Source organism: Hyperolius riggenbachi, chromosome 3 (genome assembly GCF_040937935.1).
Source record: "Hyperolius riggenbachi isolate aHypRig1 chromosome 3, aHypRig1.pri, whole genome shotgun sequence".
NCBI lineage: Eukaryota > Metazoa > Chordata > Amphibia > Anura > Hyperoliidae > Hyperolius > Hyperolius riggenbachi.
The window spans coordinates 4,664,814-4,692,313 of record NC_090648.1 but is presented as its reverse complement, the minus strand read 5'-3'; the positions used below and the strand labels follow the sequence as shown (position 1 = coordinate 4,692,313).

Here is a 27,500-nt window from a genome sequence, read left to right as displayed (position 1 = left end):
TCTCTCTGGTTGGTGGAGGTCTCTCTCTCTCTGTGTTGTCTGCAGTCTCTCTCTCTGCAGTCTCTGTGCCCGGTGGTGGGATCTCTCTGCAGTCTGGCCAGTCCCTGAGCAGTCTCTCTCTGCAGTCTCTGAGCATAAAGCTGTCCCTCTGGTCAGTGTCTCTGGTTGGTGGAGGTCTCTCTCTCTCTGTGTTTGTCTAGTTGGGTCACCTGTGTGCACCTGTCCCCTCCCTGAAATAGGACACTACAGAGGCCACATACAGTGCTACTGCTCAGCCACAGACCCCCAGAGCAGCATATTACACCGGACCCCCCGAGCAGCATATACCCCCCCACCACCACCACACAGAAGCACATTACCCCTCCCCCCTCTCCCCCCAGAACAGTCTATTACCCCCCGAGCAGCATATAACCCCCCCAGAGCAGCCTATTACTTTTAGTCCCCTATACTTACCTTGTGGTTTGTGTCCCCCATTCCTTCCGTTATTTTCCATGTTTTGCGATGTTCTGAGCGCAGCCGTAGTGACTGTCTGTTGTGTAAATTGCAGCAATATCTGTGCGCAGCCCAGACACACGTAGAGGAGAGCGCTAGTCGCGTTTGAGAAGATCGTTATTAATCTCAGTGAATGACAATGTAGCTGTGCTATACACTGAATATCACATCTGCCATTCTTGGGCAATCTCGAATGACGTAACATAATTACAGTTATGTGCGAATTAACAAATGTGTGTGAAATTGCGCATTACCATTACACAAGGTTATTGCGGATTTAGATGTAAAATTACGATCAGGGAAAATTCAAACTCAACACCCCAGAGATTTTCACAAGAAGGGAAACTGTTTATTATGAAATCAGTCCGTCCGGGACCCCCAATAACACCACATAACCGGGACCCCAATATCGGGGTAGGGGGTCACTGTATCTTCTCCTCCGGGTCCCTCCTCCGCCTCACTCTGCAGTATCTGGAAAACAACAATAAACATGATAATAGTAATAATAACAGCAGCTGTAGTGTAAGCAGCAGCAAGGGCATTAGAGTGCAAGCTCCTGGCCCCGGTAACACCAGATTAGAGTGAAACTCAATCTCCTATTCAGAGGGATATCAGGGCAGGATGTCTATTGTCCTGTGATATCAGCATGGGCTGCCTGCAGGGCCTACAATGCCAGTCACCAGACAAACAGGAAGTCAGCTGTGCGCATGACAATAGCTTCCCCTCCCAATCTGACAAATCTACAGCCCCAGGCAGACACTGTGTATCATTCCCTTTCCCTGATGGTTTCACTGACACTCTGCTGGTGGCCAGTCCCATGCTGAGCTTATAGAGGGTGAGGCGGGAGGCTCCCCCATCACATGGAACATTCCACTACTGACACTCTGCTGGTGGCCAGTCACATGCTGAGCTTATAGAGGGGGAGGCGGGAGGCTCCCCAATCACATGGAACATTCCACTACTGACACTCTGCTGGTGGCCAGTCACATGCTGAGCTCATAGAGGGGGAGGCAGGAGGCTCCCCCATCACATGGAACATTCCACTACTGACACTCTGCTGGTGGCCAGTCACATGCTGAGCTTATAGAGGGGGAGGCAGGAGGCTCCCCCAATCACATGGAACATACCACTACTGACACTCTGCTGGGGGCCAGTCACATGCTGAGCTCATAGAGGGGGAGGCAGGAGGCTCCCCCATCACATGGAACATTCCACTACTGACACTCTGCTGGTGGCCAGTCACATGCTGAGCTTATAGAGGGGGAGGCAGGAGGCTCCCCCAATCACATGGAACATTCCACTACTGACACTCTGCTGGTGGCCAGTCACATGCTGAGCTCATAGAGGGGGAGGCAGGAGGCTCCCCAATCACATGGAACATTCCACTACTGACTCTGCTGGTGGCCGGTCACATGCTGAGCTCATAGAGGGGGAGGCAGGAGGCTCCCCCATCACATGGAACATTCCACTACTGACTCTCTGCTGGTGGCCAGTCACATGCTGAGCTTATAGAGGGGTAGGCAGGAGACTCCCCCCATCACATGGAACATTCCACTACTGACACTCTGCTGGTGGCCAGTCACATGCTGAGCTCATAGAGGGGGAGGCGGGAGGCTCCCCAATCACATGGAACATTCCACTACTGACACTCTGCTGGTGGCCAGTCACATGCTGAGCTTATAGAGGGGGAGGCAGGAGGCTCCCCCCATCACATGGAACATTCCACTACTGACACTCTGCTGGTGGCCAGCCACATGCTGAGCTTATAGGGGGGGAGGCAGGAGGCTCCCCCCAATCACATGGAACATTCCACTACTGACACTCTGCTGGTGGCCAGTCACATGCTGAGCTTATAGAGGGGGAGGCAGGAGACCCCCCCAATCACATGGAACATTCCACTACTGACTCACTGCTGGTGGCCAGTCACATGCTGAGCTTAAAGAGGGGGAGGCAGGAGGCTTCCCCAATCACATGGAACATTCCACTACTGACGCTCTGCTGGTGGCCAGTCACATGCTGAGCTTATAGAGGGGGAGGCAGGAGACCCCCCCAATCACATGGAACATTCCACTACTGACTCTCTGCTGGTGGCCAGTCACATGCTGAGCTTAAAGAGGGGGAGGCAGGAGGCTTCCCCAATCACATGGAACATTCCACTACTGACGCTCTGCTGGTGGCCAGTCACATGCTGAGCTTATAGAGGGGGAGGCAGGAGACCCCCCCAATCACATGGAACATTCCACTACTGACTCTCTGCTGGTGGCCAGTCACATGCTGAGCTTGTAGAGGGGGAGGCGGGAGGCTCCCCAATCACATGGAACATTCCACCACTGACACTCTGCTGGTGGCCAGTCACATGCTGAGCTCATAGAGGGGGAGGCAGGAGGCTCCCCAATGACATGGAACATTCCACTACTGACACTCTGCTGGTGGCCAGTCACATGCTGAGCTTATAGAGGAAGAGGCAGGAGACCCCCCCCAATCACATGGAACATTCAACTACTGACTCTCTGCTGGTGGCCAGTCACATGCTGAGCTTATAGAGGGGAGGCAGGAGGCTCCCCAATCACATGGAACATTCCACTACTGACACTCTGCTGGTGGCCAGTCACATGCTGAGCTTATAGAGGGGTAGGCAGGAGGCTCCCCCCATCACATGGAACATTCCACTACTGACACTCTGCTGGTGGCCAGTCACATGCTGAGCTTATAGAAGGGGAGGCAGGAGGCCTCCCCCAATCACATGGAACATTCCACTACTGACACTCTGCTGGTGGCCAGTCACATGCTGAGCTTATAGAGGGGGAGGCGGGAGGCTCCCCAATCACATGGAACATTCCACTACTGACACTCTGCTGGTGGCCAGTCACATGCTGAGCTTATAGAGGGGTAGGCAGGAGGCTCCCCCCAATCACATGGAACATTCCACTACTGACGCTCTGCTGGTGGCCAGTCACATGCTGAGCTTATAGAGGGGGAGGCAGGAGGCTTCCCCAATCACATGGAACATTCCACTACTGACTCTCTGCTGGTGGCCAGTCACATGCTGAGCTTATAGAGGGGGAGACAGGAGGCTCCCCCATCACATGGAACATTCCACTACTGACTCTCTGCTGGTGGCCAGTCACATGCTGAACTTATAGGGGGGGGGAGGCAGGAGGCTCCCCCCAATCACATGGAACATTCCACTACTGACACTCTGCTGGTGGCCAGTCACATGCTGAGCTTATAGAGGGGGAGGCAGGAGACCCCCTCAATCACATGGAACATTCCACTACTGACTCTCTGCTGGTGGCCAGTCACATGCTGAGCTTATAGAGGGGGAGGCAGGAGGCTCCCCCCAATCACATGGAACATTCCACTACTGACACTCTGCTGGTGGCCAGTCACATGCTGAGCTTATAGAGGGGGAGGCAGGAGACCCACACAATCACATGGAACATTCCACTACTGACACTCTGCTGGTGGCCAGTCACATGCTGAGCTTAAAGAGGGGGAGGCAGGAGGCTTCCCCAATCACATGGAACATTCCACTACTGACGCTCTGCTGGTGGCCAGTCACATGCTGAGCTTATAGAGGGGGAGGCAGGAGACCCCCCCAATCACATGGAACATTCCACTACTGACACTCTGCTGGTGGCCAGTCACATGCTGAGCTTGTAGAGGGGGAGGCGGGAGGCTCCCCAATCACATGGAACATTCCACCACTGACACTCTGCTGGTGGCCAGTCACATGCTGAGCTCATAGAGGGGGAGGCAGGAGGCTCCCCAATGACATGGAACATTCCACTACTGACACTCTGCTGGTGGCCAGTCACATGCTGAGCTTATAGAGGGGGAGGCAGGAGACCCCCCCAATCACATGGAACATTCCACTACTGACTCTCTGCTGGTGGCCAGTCACATGCTGAGCTTATAGAGGGGGAGGCAGGAGGCTCCCCAATCACATGGAACATTCCACTACTGACACTCTGCTGGTGGCCAGTCACATGCTGAGCTTATAGGGGGGGAGGGGGGAGGCTCCCACAATCACATGGAACATTCCACTACTGACACTCTGCTGGTGGCCAGTCACATGCTGAGCTTATAGAGGGGGAGGCAGGAGGCTCCCCAATCACATGGAACATTCCACTACTGACACTCTGCTGGTGGCCAGTCACATGCTGAGCTTATAGAGGGGGAGGCGGGAGGCTCCCCAATCACATGGAACATTCCACTACTGACACTCTGCTGGTGGCCAGTCACATGCTGAGCTTATAGAGGGGGAGGCAGGAGGCTCCCCCATCACATGGAACATTCCACTACTGACACTCTGCTGGTGGCCAGTCACATGCTGAGCTTATAGAGGGGGAGGCAGGAGGCTCCCCCAATCACATGGAACATTCCACTACTGACACTCTGCTGGTGGCCAGTCACATGCTGAGCTTATAGAGGGGGAGGCAGGAGGCTCCCCCCAATCACATGGAACATTCCACTACTGAGACTCTGCTGGTGGCCAGTCACATGCTGAGCTTATAGAGGGGGAGGCAGGAGGCTCCCCCAATCACATGGAACATTCCACTACTGACACTCTGCTGGTGGCCAGTCACATGCTGAGCTTATAGAGGGGGAGGCAGGAGGCTCCCCCCAATCACATGGAACATTCCACTACTGACTCTCTGCTGGTGGCCAGTCACATGCTGAGCTTATAGGGGGGGAGGCGGGAGGCTCCCCCCAATCACATGGCACATTCCACTACTGACACTCTGTTGGTGGCCAGTCACATGCTGAGCTTATAGAGGGGGAGGCAGGAGGCTCCCCCCAATCACATGGAACATTCCACTACTGACACTCTGCTGGTGGCCAGTCACATGCTGAGCTTATAGAGGGGGAGGCAGGAGGCTCCCCCCAATCACATGGAACATTCCACTACTGACTCTCTGCTGGTGGCCAGTCACATGCTGAGCTTATAGGGGGGGAGGCGGGAGGCTCCCCCCAATCACATGGAACATTCCACTACTGACTCTCTGCTGGTGGCCAGTCACATGCTGAGCTTATAGGGGGGGAGGCGGGAGGCTCCCCCCAATCACATGGAACATTCCACTACTGACACTCTGCTGGTGGCCAGTCACATGCTGAGCTTATAGAGGGGGAGGCAGGAGGCTCCCCCCAATCACATGGAACATTCCACTACTGACACTCTGCTGGTGGCCAGTCACATGCTGAGCTTATAGAGGGGGAGGCAGGAGACCCCCCCAATCACATGGAACATTCCACTACTGACACTCTGCTGGTGGCCAGTCACATGCTGAGCTTAAAGAGGGGGAGGCAGGAGGCTTCCCCAATCACATGGAACATTCCACTACTGACGCTCTGCTGGTGGCCAGTCACATGCTGAGCTTATAGAGGGGGAGGCAGGAGGCTCCCCCCATCACATGGAACATTCCACTACTGACACTCTGCTGGTGGCCAGCCACATGCTGAGCTTATAGGGGGGGAGGCAGGAGGCTCCCCCCAATCACATGGAACATTCCACTACTGACACTCTGCTGGTGGCCAGTCACATGCTGAGCTTATAGAGGGGGAGGCAGGAGACCCCCCCAATCACATGGAACATTCCACTACTGACTCACTGCTGGTGGCCAGTCACATGCTGAGCTTAAAGAGGGGGAGGCAGGAGGCTTCCCCAATCACATGGAACATTCCACTACTGACGCTCTGCTGGTGGCCAGTCACATGCTGAGCTTATAGAGGGGGAGGCAGGAGACCCCCCCAATCACATGGAACATTCCACTACTGACTCTCTGCTGGTGGCCAGTCACATGCTGAGCTTAAAGAGGGGGAGGCAGGAGGCTTCCCCAATCACATGGAACATTCCACTACTGACGCTCTGCTGGTGGCCAGTCACATGCTGAGCTTATAGAGGGGGAGGCAGGAGACCCCCCCAATCACATGGAACATTCCACTACTGACTCTCTGCTGGTGGCCAGTCACATGCTGAGCTTGTAGAGGGGGAGGCGGGAGGCTCCCCAATCACATGGAACATTCCACCACTGACACTCTGCTGGTGGCCAGTCACATGCTGAGCTCATAGAGGGGGAGGCAGGAGGCTCCCCAATGACATGGAACATTCCACTACTGACACTCTGCTGGTGGCCAGTCACATGCTGAGCTTATAGAGGAAGAGGCAGGAGACCCCCCCCCCAATCACATGGAACATTCAACTACTGACTCTCTGCTGGTGGCCAGTCACATGCTGAGCTTATAGAGGGGTAGGCAAGAGGCTCCCCCCATCACATGGAACATTCCACTACTGACACTCTGCTGGTGGCCAGTCACATGCTGAGCTTATAGAAGGGGAGGCAGGAGGCCTCCCCCAATCACATGGAACATTCCACTACTGACACTCTGCTGGTGGCCAGTCACATGCTGAGCTTATAGAGGGGGAGGCGGGAGGCTCCCCAATCACATGGAACATTCCACTACTGACACTCTGCTGGTGGCCAGTCACATGCTGAGCTTATAGAGGGGTAGGCAGGAGGCTCCCCCCAATCACATGGAACATTCCACTACTGACGCTCTGCTGGTGGCCAGTCACATGCTGAGCTTATAGAGGGGGAGGCAGGAGGCTTCCCCAATCACATGGAACATTCCACTACTGACTCTCTGCTGGTGGCCAGTCACATGCTGAGCTTATAGAGGGGGAGACAGGAGGCTCCCCCATCACATGGAACATTCCACTACTGACTCTCTGCTGGTGGCCAGTCACATGCTGAACTTATAGGGGGGGGGAGGCAGGAGGCTCCCCCCAATCACATGGAACATTCCACTACTGACACTCTGCTGGTGGCCAGTCACATGCTGAGCTTATAGAGGGGGAGGCAGGAGACCCCCCCAATCACATGGAACATTCCACTACTGACTCTCTGCTGGTGGCCAGTCACATGCTGAGCTTATAGAGGGGGAGGCAGGAGGCTCCCCCCAATCACATGGAACATTCCACTACTGACACTCTGCTGGTGGCCAGTCACATGCTGAGCTTATAGAGGGGGAGGCAGGAGACCCACACAATCACATGGAACATTCCACTACTGACACTCTGCTGGTGGCCAGTCACATGCTGAGCTTAAAGAGGGGGAGGCAGGAGGCTTCCCCAATCACATGGAACATTCCACTACTGACGCTCTGCTGGTGGCCAGTCACATGCTGAGCTTATAGAGGGGGAGGCAGGAGACCCCCCCAATCACATGGAACATTCCACTACTGACACTCTGCTGGTGGCCAGTCACATGCTGAGCTTGTAGAGGGGGAGGCGGGAGGCTCCCCAATCACATGGAACATTCCACCACTGACACTCTGCTGGTGGCCAGTCACATGCTGAGCTCATAGAGGGGGAGGCAGGAGGCTCCCCAATGACATGGAACATTCCACTACTGACACTCTGCTGGTGGCCAGTCACATGCTGAGCTTATAGAGGGGGAGGCAGGAGACCCCCCCAATCACATGGAACATTCCACTACTGACTCTCTGCTGGTGGCTAGTCACATGCTGAGCTTATAGAGGGGGAGGCAGGAGGCTCCCCAATCACATGAAACATTCCACTACTGACACTCTGCTGGTGGCCAGTCACATGCTGAGCTTATAGGGGGGAGGGGGGAGGCTCCCACAATCACATGGAACATTCCACTACTGACACTCTGCTGGTGGCCAGTCACATGCTGAGCTTATAGAGGGGGAGGCAGGAGGCTCCCCAATCACATGGAACATTCCACTACTGACACTCTGCTGGTGGCCAGTCACATGCTGAGCTTATAGAGGGGGAGGCGGGAGGCTCCCCAATCACATGGAACATTCCACTACTGACACTCTGCTGGTGGCCAGTCACATGCTGAGCTTATAGAGGGGGAGGCAGGAGGCTCCCCCATCACATGGAACATTCCACTACTGACACTCTGCTGGTGGCCAGTCACATGCTGAGCTTATAGAGGGGGAGGCAGGAGGCTCCCCCAATCACATGGAACATTCCACTACTGACACTCTGCTGGTGGCCAGTCACATGCTGAGCTTATAGAGGGGGAGGCAGGAGGCTCCCCCCAATCACATGGAACATTCCACTACTGAGACTCTGCTGGTGGCCAGTCACATGCTGAGCTTATAGAGGGGGAGGCAGGAGGCTCCCCCAATCACATGGAACATTCCACTACTGACACTCTGCTGGTGGCCAGTCACATGCTGAGCTTATAGAGGGGGAGGCAGGAGGCTCCCCCCAATCACATGGAACATTCCACTACTGACTCTCTGCTGGTGGCCAGTCACATGCTGAGCTTATAGGGGGGGAGGCGGGAGGCTCCCCCCAATCACATGGCACATTCCACTACTGACACTCTGCTGGTGGCCAGTCACATGCTGAGCTTATAGAGGGGGAGGCAGGAGGCTCCCCCCAATCACATGGAACATTCCACTACTGACACTCTGCTGGTGGCCAGTCACATGCTGAGCTTATAGAGGGGGAGGCAGGAGGCTCCCCCCAATCACATGGAACATTCCACTACTGACACTCTGCTGGTGGCCAGTCACATGCTGAGCTTATAGAGGGGGAGGCAGGAGACCCCCCCAATCACATGGAACATTCCACTACTGACACTCTGCTGGTGGCCAGTCACATGCTGAGCTTATAGAGGGGGAGGCAGGAGGCTCCCCCCAATCACATGGAACATTCCACTACTGACTCTCTGCTGGTGGCCAGTCACATGCTGAGCTTATAGGGGGGGAGGCGGGAGGCTCCCCCCAATCACATGGAACATTCCACTACTGACTCTCTGCTGGTGGCCAGTCACATGCTGAGCTTATAGGGGGGGAGGCGGGAGGCTCCCCCCAATCACATGGAACATTCCACTACTGACACTCTGCTGGTGGCCAGTCACATGCTGAGCTTATAGAGGGGGAGGCAGGAGGCTCCCCCCAATCACATGGAACATTCCACTACTGACACTCTGCTGGTGGCCAGTCACATGCTGAGCTTATAGAGGGGGAGGCAGGAGACCCCCCCAATCACATGGAACATTCCACTACTGACACTCTGCTGGTGGCCAGTCACATGCTGAGCTTAAAGAGGGGGAGGCAGGAGGCTTCCCCAATCACATGGAACATTCCACTACTGACGCTCTGCTGGTGGCCAGTCACATGCTGAGCTTATAGAGGGGGAGGCAGGAGACCCCCCCAATCACATGGAACATTCCACTACTGACACTCTGCTGGTGGCCAGTCACATGCTGAGCTTGTAGAGGGGGAGGCGGGAGGCACCCAATCACATGGAACATTCCACCACTGACACTCTGCTGGTGGCCAGTCACATGCTGAGCTCATAGAGGGGGAGGCAGGAGGCTCCCCAATGACATGGAACATTCCACTACTGACACTCTGCTGGTGGCCAGTCACATGCTGAGCTTATAGAGGGGGAGGCATTAGACCCCCCCCCAATCACATGGAACATTCCACTACTGACTCTCTGCTGGTGGCCAGTCACATGCTGAGCTTATAGAGGGGGAGGCAGGAGGCTCCCCAATCACATGGAACATTCCACTACTGACACTCTGCTGGTGGCCAGTCACATGCTGAGCTTATAGGGGGGGAGGCGGGAGGCTCCCCCAATCACATGGAACATTCCACTACTGACACTCTGCTGGTGGCCAGTCACATGCTGAGCTTATAGAGGGGGAGGCGGGAGGCTCCCCAATCACATGGAACATTCCACTACTGACACTCTGCTGGTGGCCAGTCACATGCTGAGCTTATAGAGGGGGAGGCAGGAGGCTCCCCCATCACATGGAACATTCCACTACTGACACTCTGCTGGTGGCCAGTCACATGCTGAGCTTATAGAGGGGGAGGCAGGAGGCTCCCCCAATCACATGGAACATTCCACTACTGACACTCTGCTGGTGGCCAGTCACATGCTGAGCTTATAGAGGGGGAGGCAGGAGGCTCCCCCCAATCACATGGAACATTCCACTACTGAGACTCTGCTGGTGGCCAGTCACATGCTGAGCTTATAGAGGGGGAGGCAGGAGGCTCCCCAATCACATGGAACATTCCACTACTGACACTCTGCTGGTGGCCAGTCACATGCTGAGCTTATAGGGGGGGAGGCGGGAGGCTCCCCCCAATCACATGGAACATTCCACTACTGACTCTCTGCTGGTGGCCAGTCACATGCTGAGCTTATAGGGGGGGAGGCGGGAGGCTCCCCCCAATCACATGGAACATTCCACTACTGACACTCTGCTGGTGGCTAGTCACATGCTGAGCTTATAGAGGGGGAGGCAGGAGGCTCCCCCCAATCACATGGAACATTCCACTACTGACGCTCTGCTGGTGGCCAGTCACATGCTGAGCTTATAGAGGGGGAGGCAGGAGGCTCCCCCATCTCATGGAACATTCCACTACTGACACTCTGCTGGTGGCCAGTCACATGCTGAGCTTATAGAGGGGGAGGCAGGAGGCTCCCCAATCACATGGAACATTCCACTACTGACTCTCTGCTGGTGGCCAGTCACATGCTGAGCTTATAGAGGGACCTCTCTCTGCCCCGACCCCCGCTGCCTCTCTCTGCCCCGACCCCCGCTGCCTCTCTCTGCCCCGACTCCCGTTGCCTCTCTCTGCCCCGACCCTCGCTGCCTATACTAGCAGCCCCTTTGTGTTTTTTCATGGCGCACCGCTCTGCAATAAATGTATCATAAAACGCTATTTACCGTTTTAATGTATTTACATTAATACGGTAAATATCATTTTATGATACATTTATCGGCAGAACGGTGCGTCATTTTTCTCCCTGCGCCATTTTCAGATGGACCCATCACCCTGAACACACCATCCCCACTGTCACATATGGTGGTGGCAGCATCATGCTCGGGGGGTGCATCTCTTCAGCAGGGACAGGGAAGCTGGTCAGAGTTGATGGGAAGATGGATGGAGCCAAATACAGGGCAAACTTGGAAGAAAACCTCTTGGAGACTGCAAAAGACTTGAGACTGGGGCGGAGGTTCACCTTCCAGCAGGCCAATGACCCTAAACATAAAGCCAGGGCAACAATGGAATGGTTTAAAACAAAACATATCTATGTGTTAGAATGGCCCAGTCAAAGTCCAGATCTAAATCCAATCAATAATCTGTGGCAAGATCTGAAAACTGCTGTTCACAAATGCTGTCCATCTAATCTGACTGAGCTGGAGCTGTTTTGCAAAGAAGAATGGGCAAGGATTTCAGTCTCTAGATGTGCAAAGCTGGTAGAGACATACCCTAAAAGACTGGCAGCTGTAATTGCTGCAAAAGGTGGTTGTTGTGTCCCACATACATGGACTTGTGTTATGATGTTCATCAGCTAAGTTTGCCTGTAGCTAGTTTGTTCCTCTCCCTTCCCTGTAGTTTTGTTCCACCCATGTAGCCACTCCTCCCATAGTCAGTATCTCTTCAGACAAGTATCTGTAAGCATGTGCTGCATCTTCTCTCTGTACCTGGTAAAGCTACTTCGTTTTGACCTATGGAATTTGTCACTGTAAGATCTACACTGCAAGATTAAACCTCTTCAAGATCTTCATCTGTGTCGTCCATTGAGTCGCCTATCTGTGGATACTGCCCTTATGTAAGTTATTGCCATTCCACTGGGACTTGGGACAGTCTAGGGATCAGTAATTACATAGCCACAGCAGCTGAAACAGAATAGTCAAAACGAATAGAAGACCATACAGTCATCACTGTGATATTCAGCAGCCTGAGAGCCCTGCTAGTCACACTACAGACTGCAGTACATTGCATCCAGCATACTACAGAACTTGCTCAGCATCTCACTCAGAACTACTACAGTTACAGTGATCTGTGAGGAGGCCAGTGGGAATATAGACTGTGTCTGCATTATAAACTGTGTAAAACTGTGTATTCTGAATACTGCTATTAAGCCTGCACTGTGAAGCTAGAGAGGCAGCATTTCTCTCTGCAGAACATCTCTCCTGTTCCCGCCTGCTGAAAATTGTTACATTGTATCAACCCACACACAGCCAGCTCCCTGTAACCTGACACCCTGTACTGTTACATTGTATCATCCCACACACAGCCAGCTCCCTGTAACCTGACACCCATGGCTGAACAAGTGTTCCCTCTGAGCCAAGCTGAAAACACTGATGATCAGCAAATGCCTGACACTCTGCTGCAAGAGGAAAATGCAGATATAATGACAGAAGCAAGTGTCAGACCTAGACGTATAACCAAACTTTCTTGGAAATCTAAAGAAAACTTTGAAGTTACAATGGAGGAGTTCTCAGTTGATCTAACACACCTCTGGGAGAGGACTGTGCATTACATGTCTGAAGTCACACAGCCTAGCCAGAGAGTACTACAACTAGAGGGCGCTCTCTTACACTTCAAGTCTGCATATGAAAGTTATCAGAGGCTCTGCACTAAGTACATGTCATTCCTAAGGAGCACAAACACAGAAGAATCTTTAGAAGAACTAAAAAGGTTTGAACATCTGAACCAGGAGAGAAATATAAAGGTGTCTGAAACTAAAGCTAATGTAGAAGCAAGAATTACACAGCTGCAAGAAACTGCATCTCATCGCTCCACATCTACTAGACACACAAAGAGATCTTCAAGATCATCCCACTCAAGAAGTTCCACCCTTAGTGAACTTGTAAGGGCTCGTGCAGAGGTAGAGGCTGCCAAGGTGCGAGCTGCCTTCGCAGACAAGAAAGCAGAAATGGTGGCAGAAGCTGCCCACAAGAAAGCAGAAATGGAAGCAGAAGCTGCCCGCAAGAAAGCAGAAATGGAAGCAGAAGCTGCCCGCAAGAAAGCAGAAATGGAAGCAGAAGCTTCCCGCAAGAAAGCAGAAATGGAAGCAGAAGCTGCCCGCAAGAAAGTTGAAATTGAAGCTCTAGAAAGAAAATGTGAGCAAGCTACTGCAGAAGCAAAGTTAAGAGTTTTAGAACAAGCTGTTGGAAGTGATTTAGACAGTGTCAGCATGGCAAATTCAGAAGATCCCATGGAGCGCACAAAGAACTATGTCCTCAACCAGAACAGCAATCTCTCTGCACCCTTTGATGCGCCTGACGACATGGACACTCCTTTAAGACATCAGCCATCTGAACGTATTGTGTCCAAGCAAGACCTTAAACCTTCTGGTCCTTCTGCACATCAAGATGGGCCCTCAAGCCGCATCTTGCCTCACAATGCTCAGACTACTAAGTATCCGGCTGTCAACCCAGGGACCAGCATCCAAGCCAAGCTACCATCACCTCTTCATGTTACTGATATGCTTCCTGAAAACAACATTACTTCTGAATCACATCCTGCCATAGCAATGGACTTTCAACCTGTTCCTGGCTTAAACCCCCATGCAAATCCATACCTTCCTAGGCCACCATGTGCTGATGTGTCAGACCTAGCTAGATACATGGTTCGCCGTGAGCTCACAAGCACTGGCCTCACAAGCTTCGATGACCACCCTGAAAATTATAGAGGATGGAAGTCTACCTTTAAGGCTGCAATAAACGACCTGGGAATACCTCCTGGTGAAGAATTTGACATGTTGATAAAGTGGCTAGGCCCTCAGTCAAGAGAACGTGTGAAGCGACTGAAAGCTGTTCATGTTGACAATCCATCTGCAGGCCTACATGCAGCTTGGGAACGCCTAGACCAGAGTTATGGTAGTCCGGAAGCTGTAGAAGATGCTCTGCTTAAAAGGTTGAAAGACTTTCCCAAGATATCTGGTAAGGATAATCAGAAATTTCAGGAACTGAGTGATCTTTTGCTTGAACTACAGCTTGCTAAGGCAGATCCTCACCTCCCAGGCCTTAGCTATCTTGACACTGCCCATGGTGTGAATCCAATTGCTGCAAAACTGCCATATGGAATACAGGAGAAGTGGGCAACCATGGGTTCAAAGTACAAGAAAGAGAAAAAGGTTTCTTTCCCACCATTCTTCTACTTCTGTGACTTCATCAAGAACATTGCAGAAACCAAGAATGATCCAAGCTTCTTTTTCAATGAGTCAAACATCTCGGGTTCAAATTTCGCTAAAGACAAATTTGCTTTGAATAAACCCAGGAGTCACAGGGGTCCCGTGTCAGTTAAAAAGACTAATGTGCTACCTGATCCTGCTGATAACCCTGAAAGGGGCAGACAAGGAGATAAAACAGATAATCCCAATCGCCAATGTCCAATTCATAAGAAACCACATGCTCTTAAGAACTGCCATGGGTTCCGGAAAAAGCCATTGCAAGAACGCAGAGAAATTTTAAAGAAACTTGGGATTTGCTTTAAGTGCTGTGCTTCAACCGAACATCTTGCAAAAGAGTGTAAGGCTGAAATCAAATGCAAAGATTGTGGAAGCAACACCCATGTACAAGCGCTCCATCCACTTCAGCATACCTCTTCTTCTGCAGATTCTGATCCTGCCACAAATCATGGCGGGGAGAATGCAAACCAGACAGCAGACTCTACTTTAATTTCTTCTACATGCACTGAGGTTTGTGGAGAAGATCTTTGTGACAGGTCTTGTGCAAAGATATGCCTAGTCAGAGTGTATCCCAAGGGACAGCCTGAAAGAGCCATGAAACTATATACAATTCTGGATGATCAGAGCAATCACTCACTTGCTAAGTCCCAATTCTTTGATTACTTCAGAGTTATAGGAGATTCCCTGCCATACACACTTGGCACATGTGGAGGTGTTTCAGAAGTGACAGGGAGAAGAGCTAATGGATTCATGATAGCTTCTCTTGATGGTACTATAGAACTGCCACTGCCTACCCTTGCTGAATGCAACCAGATTCCTTCCCACAGAGAAGAGATCCCTACACCTGAAGCTGCCTTTCATCATGCACATTTAAGAGCTGTCGCCAAACACTTACCACCACTTGATGAAAATGCAGAAATTCTTCTTTTGCTCGGCAGAGACATTCTAAGGGTGCATAAAGCACGCCAGCAAATAAATGGTTCCCATGATGCTCCGTATGCCCAGCGCCTTGATCTTGGCTGGGTTGTCATTGGAAATGTGTGTGTAAACAGAACGAAAAGAGCTACCAACATTTCTTCTTGCAAAACTTACATTCTACCTAATGGGCGCAAAACTCTTTTCGAACCATGTCCTTATCATTACAGTGTTAAAGAGAGATTCAACATCACCAGTGACAGTAAACCCATCTTCCATCACCAGGAAGATTGCATTGGTGACACAGTGTTCATTACAACTAGTAATGACGAAAAACCAGCACTTGCCATTGAAGACAAAGAGTTTCTCAAGATCATGGATAAGGAATTCACTCAAAACCAAGAAAACAGTTGGGTAGCCCCTCTACCCTTTCGTACACCTAGAGAGAGACTGCCAAACAACCGTCAGCAAGCAGTGTCCAGATTTGCTTCATTAAAACGTTCCTTTGAGAAGAAACCAGAGATGAGGAAACATTTTGTATCCTTTATGCAGAAGGTTTTAGAAAATGATCACGCTGAACCTGCTCCACCATTGAAGGAGGGAGAAGAATGCTGGTATCTTCCATCCTTTGGTGTGTACCACCCCCGCAAACCTAGTCAAATTAGAGTAGTATTTGACTCGAGTGCTCAATATGAAGGAGTCAGTTTGAACAATGTTCTTCTTACTGGGCCCAACTTGAACAACAGCCTTATAGGAGTGTTAATCCGATTCAGACAAGAGCTTATAGCAGTAATGGCTGACATCCAACAAATGTTTCACTGCTTCATTGTCCGTGAGCAGGACAGAAATTACCTTAGGTTTCTATGGCACAGAAACAATGACTTAAATGACAAGGTCATAGACTACCGCATGAAGGTGCATGTATTCGGGAACAGTCCTTCACCTTCAGTAGCAATCTACGGACTGAGAAGAACTGCCCAAGAAGGTGGACAAGAGTATGGAACTGATGCTCGTCATTTTGTGGAGAAAAACTTCTATGTGGATGATGGACTTAAATCTTTTCCTACAGATGAAGAAGCCATTGACCTTCTACGCAGAGTTCAAGAAATGTTGTCTGTGGCCAACCTCAGACTCCACAAGATCATCTCAAACAGTAACAAGGTAATGAAGGCCTTCCACAAAGATGACTATGCTATTAACCTAAAGAATCTTGACTTAGGGTCTGAAGACCTTCCCATGCAGCGCAGTCTTGGCTTGCTCTGGGATATCAAGCGAGATGCGTTCACTTTTCAAGTGTCAACTTGTGATAAGCCCTTTACAAAAAGGGGAGTCTTGTCGGTCGTCAACAGTATCTACGACCCTTTGGGATTTGTAGCTCCAGTGACAATCCGAGGAAAGTTTCTGTTGAGACAATTCACTTTGGAGAAGGTAGACTGGGACACTCCGCTACCCGATAATAAGCTGAAGGCATGGGAAACATGGAAGAATTCCTTAAAGGCACTGCAAAATCTCCAAATCCCACGCTGCTACACATCCATCTCCCTAGCTTCTGCTAAAAATAAAGAAATCCACATCTTTTCAGATGCATCTGTTGAGGCGATTGCAGCTGTAGCCTACCTTCGTCTTACTGGACTTGATAACAGACCTTCTGTGGGGTTTCTCCTTGGTAAGACTAAGCTAACACCAAGGTCTGGACACACTGTTCCAAGGCTTGAACTCTGTGCAGCTGTGTTAGCTGTAGAAATGGCAGAAACCATAAAGAGTGAAATGGACACTGTGATTGATTCCTTTGACTTCTACACTGACAGCAAGGTTGTGCTCGGGTACATACACAACCAAACCAGACGGTTCTATGTGTATGTCAGCAACAGAGTAGAACGTATCCGAAGGTTTTCCACACCACAACAATGGCATTACATTTCAACCAATCAGAACCCAGCAGACCATGGCACTAGAGCATTACCAGCAAATGAACTTGCAAAGTCAAACTGGCTACGGCCTCCAGATTTCCTACATGATAAATCTGAGTCCAGCACTACTGATGTTTTTAACTTAGTAGATTCTGAAGTTGACAAGGAAATCAGACCTGAAAGTATCACTCTTTATACTACCATACATCAGAAGAAAACACTTGGATCACACCACTTCCAGCGATTCTCCACATGGTCATCTATAACCCGTGTCATTGCACGCCTGAGACATATTGTTTGCTGCTTCAAGGGTAATTCTGGAATGCCACTCGAGTGCCGTGGTTGGCACATTTGTAAGAACCATCCCACCTTTGAAGAAATCTCTCATGCTGAAGAAATTATACTTCAATGTGTGCAACAGGAGAGCTACACAAAAGAGATCAACCTTATCATGGAAAACTGCAAGTTTCCCAAAAACAATCCTCTTCTAAAGTTAAATCCAATCATTGATGAACATGGGTTGTTACGTGTAGGAGGTCGGATTGGGAAAGCCAACCTTTCCAGCAAGGAGCAAAGTCCAGTCATTGTGCCTGGCAGTCACCATGTAGCTGTTCTTTTAGTTCGGCATTACCATGAACAAGTGAAGCACCAAGGCCGACAGTTTACTGAAGGTGTTGTCAGATCAGCAGGTTTGTGGATCACCGGAATGAAAAGATGCATTTCTTCAGTGCTTCACAAGTGTGTTAAGTGTCGTAGGTTGAGAGGAACTCACCATCATCAGCAAATGGCTGATCTCCCGATAGACAGACTGAGCACTGACCCACCTTTTACCTATGTCGGAGTGGATGTCTTTGGCCCATGGTCGGTCTGTGCACGCAAGACCCGTGGTGGCATGGCTAACAATAAACGATGGGCCGTACTGTTTACTTGCCTAAGTGTACGAGCCGTGCATATTGAGGTAATTGAGTCTATGGACTCCTCCTGTTTCATCAATGCTCTTCGAAGATTTTTCGCCATTAGAGGTCCTGCCAAGCAACTCAGGTCTGACTGTGGAACCAACTTTGTTGGAGCCTGCAAGGAACTACAACTGGATAATTTCTTCAAAAACAGTGGATGTTCATGGGTTTTTAACCCCCCTCACTCTTCCCACATGGGAGGTTCCTGGGAACGCATGATCGGAATTACAAGGCGAATCTTAAATTCCATGTTGTTAGACTCAGGACGACTTACCCACAAGACATTGACTACTCTACTAGCTGAAGTTTCTGCAATAATTAATGCAAGACCACTAGTACCCGTGTCCTCAGATCCAGATTCTCCAACAATATTAACTCCTGCAACACTTCTCACTCAGAAGGTTGGCAACATCCCACTACCACCCGTGGACTTGGACTGCTCTAACATTCACAGACGTCAGTGGAAGCAGGTTCAACATCTGGCAAATGTATTCTGGAGCCGTTGGAGGAAGGAATATCTGCATACTCTTCAGAGCCGCCATAAATGGCAAGAGACTAAGCCAAATCTTCAAGAAGGAGACCTCGTGCTACTGAGAGATAAAGACGTTTCTCGCAATGACTGGCCAACTGGACTTATTGTCAAAGCCATTCCCAGTGAAGATGGGAAGGTGAGGAAGGTCGAAGTCAAGATTACCAAAGGAGGTACAACTAAAATCTTCTTCAGACCTGTTACTGAGGTGGTGTTGCTACTACCTCATGAAGAACACTCTTCAGGTCAAGGCAAGAACTGAAACTCCTGGAAACTGTTTATCCCTTGGATTACAATTGTGAGTCAGATGAGGTTTGACATATTGTGGCCTCCCTGACTTGAAGATGGGTTGTGTTACAAGAACTTTGTCAAGAAAACCTACTGAGACTTACTCAAGCAAAGTTTGTTATGTTTATTGCTGTTTGCTTTCTTTTACAGGTTTTTTAAGGACAAGTTTGTTGAACTATGGACTTAACATTAGACTAATGTTGCTATAATATTAGTGAAATCTAAAGATTTCAGGCGGGGAGTGTTGTGTCCCACATACATGGACTTGTGTTATGATGTTCATCAGCTAAGTTTGCCTGTAGCTAGTTTGTTCCTCTCCCTTCCCTGTAGTTTTGTTCCACCCATGTAGCCACTCCTCCCATAGTCAGTATCTCTTCAGACAAGTATCTGTAAGCATGTGCTGCATCTTCTCTCTGTACCTGGTAAAGCTACTTCGTTTTGACCTATGGAATTTGTCACTGTAAGATCTACACTGCAAGATTAAACCTCTTCAAGATCTTCATCTGTGTCGTCCATTGAGTCGCCTATCTGTGGATACTGCCCTTATGTAAGTTATTGCCATTCCACTGGGACTTGGGACAGTCTAGGGATCAGTAATTACATAGCCACAGCAGCTGAAACAGAATAGTGGTTTTACCAAGTATTGACTCAGGGGGCTGAATAATTACGCACACCCGACTTTGCAGTTATTGACTTGTACAAAATGTTTGGAATCATGTATGATTTTCGTTCCACTTCTCACGTGTACACCACTTTGTATTGGTGTTTCACGTGGAATTCCAATAAAATTGATTCATGTTTGTGGCAGTAATATGACAAAATGTGGAAAACTTCAAGGGGGCCGAATACTTTTGCAAGCCACTGTATATCTTGTTGTGTTGCTGTTATATAACAGTCTTGCCTCCTTAACCAGGGCGGCCCATCAGTGTAGCGCCACCCTGAGCTGCGGTGCCATAGCTATCGCTGGGGGCAGATATGAGTGGTGGAGGGGCGCTATATATATCTTGTTGTGTTGCTGTTATATAACAGTCTTGCCCACAAGCCTGGGGCTGCCCGCCAGTGCAGCGCCACCCTGAGCTGTGGTGGCATAGCTATCGCTCGGGGGCAGATAGGACTCTGGCGGGGGAGGGGTGGTATATATCCTACTAATATAATAAATGGGAAAGTTCGGATGTTTGGATGTTTGTTACTCGATCACACAAAAATGGCTGAACGGATTTGGATGAAATTTGGCACACACATAGTGCATTACCTGGAATAAAGTATAGGATACGTTTTATCCCCATAACCAAAAAGGGGGCGGAGACAAATACAAATTTCACTGGAAAATGTAAACTGCAGCCATTCTTACACTGTTAATGGCAGGGTTCTCAAACTTTGCACAGTTGTTCGTTGGGTGACTGGGATTAATATTCAGAAAGGTGGGAGGAGCCTACAAAAGACAATCAAAATTAACCTATCGATTTTCAAGGGGAATATTTACATTGCTGCCATTCTTGCACTGTTAATGGCACAAGCCTCAAACCTGGTACAGTTGATCATTGGGTGACTGGGGTTCAATTTCAGAAAGGGGGTGGTGCCACAAACAGCCAATTAGATTTGTTTCATTCCAATGCAAATAATTGATGCCAAACACTGCAAAGCTCACAAACTTGGTCATTGAGTAATTGATTAATTGTGTGTTAGGGTTAGGAAAAGTGGGCACAGCCAACACCAGCCAAATAAATAATCGGGCAATGCCGGGACATCAGTAGGCGGAGACAAATGCAAATTTCACTGAGAAAATGTAAACTGCAGCAATTCTTACACTTTTAATGGTAGGGTTCTCAAACTTTTCACAGTTGGTTACTGGGTGACTGGGGTTAATATTCAGAAAAGTGGGTGGAGCCTACAAAAGCCAATCAAAATTCACGTATTGATTTTCAAGGGGAATATGTAATTGCTGCCATTCTTGCACTGTTAATGGCACAAGCCTTAAACCTGGTACAGTTGGTCATTGGGTGACTGGGGTTCAATTTCAGACAAAGGGGTGGAGCCACAAACAGCCAATCAGATTTGTTTAATCTCAATGTAAATTATTGATCCCAAAGACCGCAAAGCTCGCAAACTTGGTTATTGAGTAATTGTGTGTTAGGGTTAGAAATAGTAGGCGGAGCCAACACCAGCCAAATATATACCTGAACAATGTCAAGAAATCAGTGGGTGGAGAAAAATACAAATTTCATTGGGAAAATGTAAACTGCAGCCATTCTTACACTGTTAATGGCAGGGTTCTCAAACTTTGCACAGTTCATCACTGGGTGACTGGAATTAATATTCAGAAAGGTGGGTGGAGCGTACAAAAGCCAATCAAAATCCACCTATTGATTTTTAAGGGGAGTATTTAATTGCTTCCATTCTTGCACTGTTAATGGCACAAGCCTCTTGCACTGTTAATCACCTGTACCTGGTACACTTGGCCATTGGGTGATGTGGCTTCAAATTCAGAAAAGGGGTGGAGCCACAGCCAATCAGATTTATTTTATTTCAATGCAAATTATTGATGCCAAAGACCGCAAAGCTCACAAACTTGGTCATTAAGTAATTAAGAAATTGTGTGTTAGGGTTAGGAAAAGGGGTGGGGCCAACACCAGCCAAATACATACCTGGGCAATGCCGGGCGTCCAGCTAGTATATATATATATATTTATCTTGTGGTGTTGCTGTTATATAACAGTCTTGCTGTAGCGCCACCCTGAGGAGCGCCATAGCTATCGCTGGGGGCAGATATGACTCTGGCGGAGGGGTGTTATATATATCTTGTCATGTGTTGCTGTTATTTAACAGTCTTGCCCACAAGCCCGGGGCTACCCATAAGTGCAGCGCCACCCTAAGCTGCGGTGCCATAGCTATCGCTGGGGGCAGACTACTGCGGAAGGTGCTGTATATATATATCTTGTGGTGTTGCTGTTATATAACAGTCTTGCTGTAGCGCCACCCTGAGGAGCGCCATAGCTATCGCTCGGGGCAGACTCCTGCGGAAGGTGTTATATATATCTTGTTGTTGTCACGTGTTCCTGTTATATAACACCCAGTGACACTGATCATTATCAGAGGACACGGTGTGATCCTGGCACACAGCGCCGCGCTTCCTGTCTGTCTTGGCATGAATCCCACCGCTGCCAACCAAACTACACAGCCGGCCTCAGCTTCCAATAACACTGCGGTGACAGCTGATACATCCCTGCGTGCAGGAGAGCGCCCAGGGCCCCCCTCTCTCTATTGTGTGTACAGGGTGTTCCAGGAGGCCCAGGTGCATGTCCCTGCGTGCAGGAGAGCCCCGGGGGCCCCTCTCTCTGGTGTGTGTACAGCGTGTTCCGGTGGGGGGGGGGCAGGTGCACATCCCTGTGTGCAGGAGAGCGCCTGGGGCCCCCCTCTCTCTGGTGTGTGTACAGCGTATATGAAGGGCCCAGGTGCACATCCCTGTGTGCAGGAGAGCCCTGGGGGCTCCTCCTCTCTGCTGTGTGTACAGGGTGTTCCAGGAGGCCCAGGTGCACATCCCTGTGTGCAGAAGAGCACCTGGGGCCCCTCCTCTCTGGTGTGTGTACAGCATGTTACGGGGGGCCCAGGTGCACATCCCTGTGTGCAGGAGATCGCCTGGGGCCCCCCTCTCTCTGGTGTGTGTACAGCGTGTACCGGGGGCCCAGGTGCACATCCCTGTGTGCAGGAGAGCCCTGGGGGCCCCTCTCTCTCTGCTGTGTGTACAGGGTGTTCTGGGGGGCCCAGGTGCACATCCCTGTGTGTAGGAGAGCGCCTGGGCCCCCACTCTCTCTGGTGTGTGTACAGCATGTACCGGAGGCCCAGGTGCACATCCCTGTGTGCAGGAGAGCCCCGGGGGCCCCTTCTCTCTGGTGTGTGTACAGCATGTTCCGTGGGGCCCAGGTGCACATCCCTGTGTGCAGGAGAGCCCCCAGGGCCCCTCTCTCTCCGGTGTGTGTACAGGGTGTTCCGGGAGGCCCAGGTGCATATCCCTGTGTGCAGGAGAGCGCCTGGGGCCCCCCTCTCTCTGGTGTGTGTACAGGGTGTTCCGGGGGGGCCAGGTGTGGCTGTGCTATGCCAGGATATCTCCTGAGAACAGACAATGCAGGAAGAGGAACTCACCCGACAGGTTCTGAGGAGTCATACACAAGCAATACTGGCGTCACTTCCCGGCTTCCGGCTGCATCATCCATTGTCCCCAATAATCCTTCTCTTCCTCCAGCTGCCTGTCACTCCCCGCTGTTACTCAGCACTAACTCACACTGACATAACAGACTGTCAGCTGTACAGTACAGGGTGAGTGTGTGAATCTAGTGTATGTCAGGAATTAGAGTGACCAGATTTTTGTGGGTCCAACCTGGGACGGGGAGGGGGCGTGGGGGGGGGGGGGGGGGGGGGCGGCGCGGCGAAAAGTGGGGAGGACTGAGGAGCGCGCAGCGCTGAAGATTGGGGGGGGGGCGTGGCCATGACATTGTATGGGCGGAGCTAACGTAATGATGTAACAGCGAGGCATAAGAAAGCAGTGTTTACGCCATGATGTGGACAAACGAGACTTTGCATCATGAATGTGCAGAAACTGTGTGATGCTAATAGTATACCGTAACCACAAAGCAGCAAACATAGCCATCTATGACCATTAAATAATAAATGCAGTAACGGTTACCCCGGACACCAGAAAATAAATGCAATAGGCAACATGTCAGCACAAAATAACCGCAATGCGGGCAACATGTCAGTATAAAATAAACGCAATGTGGGCAAACATGTCAGTACAAAATAAACGCAATGCGGGCAAACATGTCAGTACAAAATAAACGCAATGCGGGCAAACATGTCAGTACAAAATAAACGCAATGCGGGCAAACATGTCAGTACAAAATAAACGCAATGCGGGCAAACATGTCAGTACAAAATAAACGCAATGCGGGCAACATGTCAGTACAAAAGAAACGCAATGCGGGCAAACATTTCACCAGAAAAGAAACGCAATGCGGGCAAACATTTCACCAGAAAAGAAACGCAATGCGGGCATACATTTCACCAGAAAAGAAACGCACTGCGGGCAAACATTTCACCAGAAAAGAAACGCACTGCGGGCAAACATTTCACCAGAAAAGAAACGCACTGCGGGCAAACATTTCACCAGAAAAGAAACGCAATGCGGGCAAACATTTCACCAGAAAAGAAACGCACTGCGGGCAAACATTTCACCAGAAAAGAAACGCAATGCGGGCAAACATTTCACCAGAAAAGAAACGCACTGCGGGCAAACATTTCACCAGAAAAGAAACCCACTGCGGGCAAACATTTCACCAGAAAAGAAACAATGCGGGCAAACATTTCACCGGAAAAGAAACAATGCGGGCAAACATTTCACCTGTAAAAGAAACAATGCGGGCAAACATTTCACCTGGGAAAGAAACAATGCAGGCAAACATTTCACCTGTAAAAGAAACAATGCGGGCAAACATTTCACCTGGAAAAGAAAGCATTGATTTACTCACCTGGCAGAAGTCTCCGGCCTCTGGCGCGCTGCTCCTGGGATCGTCTTACTTCTCCTGCAGTCTCCCGCGCTGACAGGGCTACGGCAAGATGGCGCCCGAAGCCCTGTACTGGAGACACAAATAGTCTCCAGTACAGGGCTTCGGCAGCCATCTTGCAGTAGGAGGCTGGAGCGGGGCTGCAGGCAATGAACTGGCACGGCGTCTATAGACGCCGCTGCCAGTTCATTGAGGAGAGAGTGGACAGAGTCCCGAGGCCGGGACGTCCCGCTGCTGAAAGCGGGACGTTTCCCGGGACCTCATTAAGCCTGGGACAGCGGACCCCGAATCCGGGACGCGTCCCGGGCAATCCGGGACGCGTCCTGGGCAATCCGGGACGTCTGGTCACTCTACAGGAATACCCGGGGAGGGGTGGATGCCATCTGGACCGGGTGTCTTGTCTATCGTAATCTTATGTCATTTTTCCTGCACACCTTCCTGTGTTAGGCAATCCATGCTGATATAAGGCAGTTTGGGAACAACCCGGGGCCATATTATGAGCTGAAGGCCTCACCTTGGTAAAGACAGACACAAGGCAAGCATTTAAAGGACACTCAAGGCAAAAAGAAACTAATGAAATAAACGATTGTAGCTGTCACAGGAGCCCTGGTGGTCAGACCGCAAATGGCCTTCCAAACGGTGCCAGCGCACGGATCGTGCGAACTCTGGTCGCAGTCAATGCGCAGGAACCGTTGGGACAAACCGCAAACCAGAAGGGAGCCTGTGAGATATGGGTAATTACAACCTTCACACTTTTCCAGGGTATCTGCCACCACCACTGGTATGGGCCAGTGGACCCGATTTACTGACTGACTGGTCCTGCGAATAAAAACGGTTAAAACACGCTGTATTCTGTCTAGCCAACAACAAACAATAGTAACGTCTCTTTAGAGGTCTGGTTCAGTTGTGTGCGTGCTGAATAGTAGGGTAGCTAGAACAACAACTAACGATAGCGTCTGTTTATTGAAAACAATATAAATAATTAATATATACAGACAATTATTAAAATCAACAATTATTAAAACAGTAATAGCCAGTATGAAAAATAAAAGAAGGGAGAAAAAATACTTAGTTCCTGGAAAGATCTCCTTTTTGTGGGAAGAATCATAAAGTTCTTGGTTTCAATCAAAGTTCAGAGTTCAGACCAGGTGGATGCCAGCATATCCTCAAGCTGGCACAGATGTGATCAGGATGATGTTTCAGGGTGGAGGACCCTGAGTTTGGGTCCTCTGCCATTCTTATGCCCCTGATCCAGTAGGAGGGAGTGAGGGCGGGGCCACACACCCCCTTAGAACATGAGATGAGTCCTCCCCTTGTCCTGGGAACCAGAAATCATACCTTAACCATATATGGGCTCTATCTCACAGAACCGTACAGGTCAGGGCAGATTTACTAATATTTTCAGGTCTGCCTCGATGTACCCAGCAGCCTGATACCAAACATGAGGGGTTGGACCCCTGTGGTATCATCAGGGCACTTTCGAACTGCCTAACTGGCAGTCTTTACCTCAGAATGTTCTGAAATGTTCTCAGAACCAGCAACAGACAGGGCCCTACATGCTCTGTTAGTTTGGAGGGCCTGCCAGCCTGGCAACACAGAAAATATGACACATATAGCAGTTTATGGAATATGATCTACATCTGGGATTGATAGCAGGTCATTCCTAGGTGAGGTCCTTTTGAAGCTGGCAGCAGCAAACCACATGTCGGCTCCCCTGCTGGGGGAAGGAGCCCGAGTGTCTGAGTTGTCCCACTCTAGATTGCTTCGGTCATGGTGCTTGTCACCTATACCTGATGGATGGGCCATCAGCACAGCTTGAAGCCAGGGACTCTCTGCAGATGGCTATCTCTCTGCTGAGAAAAGACTGCAGACTCTCCTACACAATAAATCCAGATTCTATTGATCTGAAGCGCAATCGATGCAGAGCATCGAGTGCGATTGCTTTTTCTTCACGGGCGGTTCCAGGACGCGTCTGCGGCCCCGCAACCATCCGTGACAGTAGCTATCTTCCTTCTCCTAAAAATGACTTTTTAAGATATTCCACAGTTTTATTTTATGTTTAAATATACTTTTTAAGATTTTACTTTTTCATTGTCTCTGCTCAATGACACATTCATTGAAGTATGCCAGAGCTAAAATCTATAAACTATTGACCCTTTTTATCTCTTTCCTGCTGTCGGAAGCCATTTTGTGCTAGGAAAGTGATTTATAGTTTTCTTATCAGTGAGGGTCACACTGTAGTCACTTCCTGTCTGAGTCAGGACTGAGTCAGCCACTTGCATAACTGATGTTTAACTCTTTCAGACAGAGAAAGAAAAAAAGGAACACAGCCTAGTTATTTGTGTGCTAGGCTCTATACATACACATGTCTATCTCATCATGTCACATGTCACTTCAGGTATCCTTTCACATTTCCGCTATGGCTCTGTCCTCCACAAATCACGTTTCCCGCCTGATCGTGTAAAAGTTCTATATTCTCTACCGTCTTTCTTTTAGTGTTTATATGTTTGTAAACCTTTTGGGGATTTGACTTTTTGTCACTAGCCACTGTTTTTCCCGCTTCCAGTTTTGCGCGTCTGATGACATTTTTGCAGTTTTTGTTACATTTCAGGGCACTGATGGCTTTCCTCTTACACTTCATCACGTCTTAAGCTGGCCACTAGCAGTCCAATTTCTAGCGAAAAATCGTTCGGGCGATCAGAAATTCTGATCGGAAGTGAAATATTGTAATACATGTACATCGTTCACTACACCATCAACGAACTAATCTTTGCTTCCTGTCACAACCAGCAAGAAAATCCACATTTTGGTTCGGCGAAAATTCATTCGGACGACATTTTTTTCACTCGTTCATAATCGATTGTG

The 27,500-nt window shown here is 49.9% G+C and overlaps 1 protein-coding gene across 3 annotated transcripts in view; it reads right to left on the bottom strand.

The window, feature by feature from the left end:
- Window positions 1–819: 819 nt before the first annotated feature.
- Window positions 820–27,500, bottom strand: part of TMEM95 (transmembrane protein 95) — a 137,474-nt gene continuing 110,793 nt past the window's right edge. For all 3 annotated transcript variants that reach the window (XM_068271962.1, XM_068271960.1, XM_068271961.1), the window contains one exon: window positions 820–963. In XM_068271962.1, coding sequence (XP_068128063.1) covers window positions 915–963 — 49 coding nt within the window. In that variant the 3' untranslated portion in view covers window positions 820–914. The remainder of the gene's footprint in view (window positions 964–27,500) is intronic.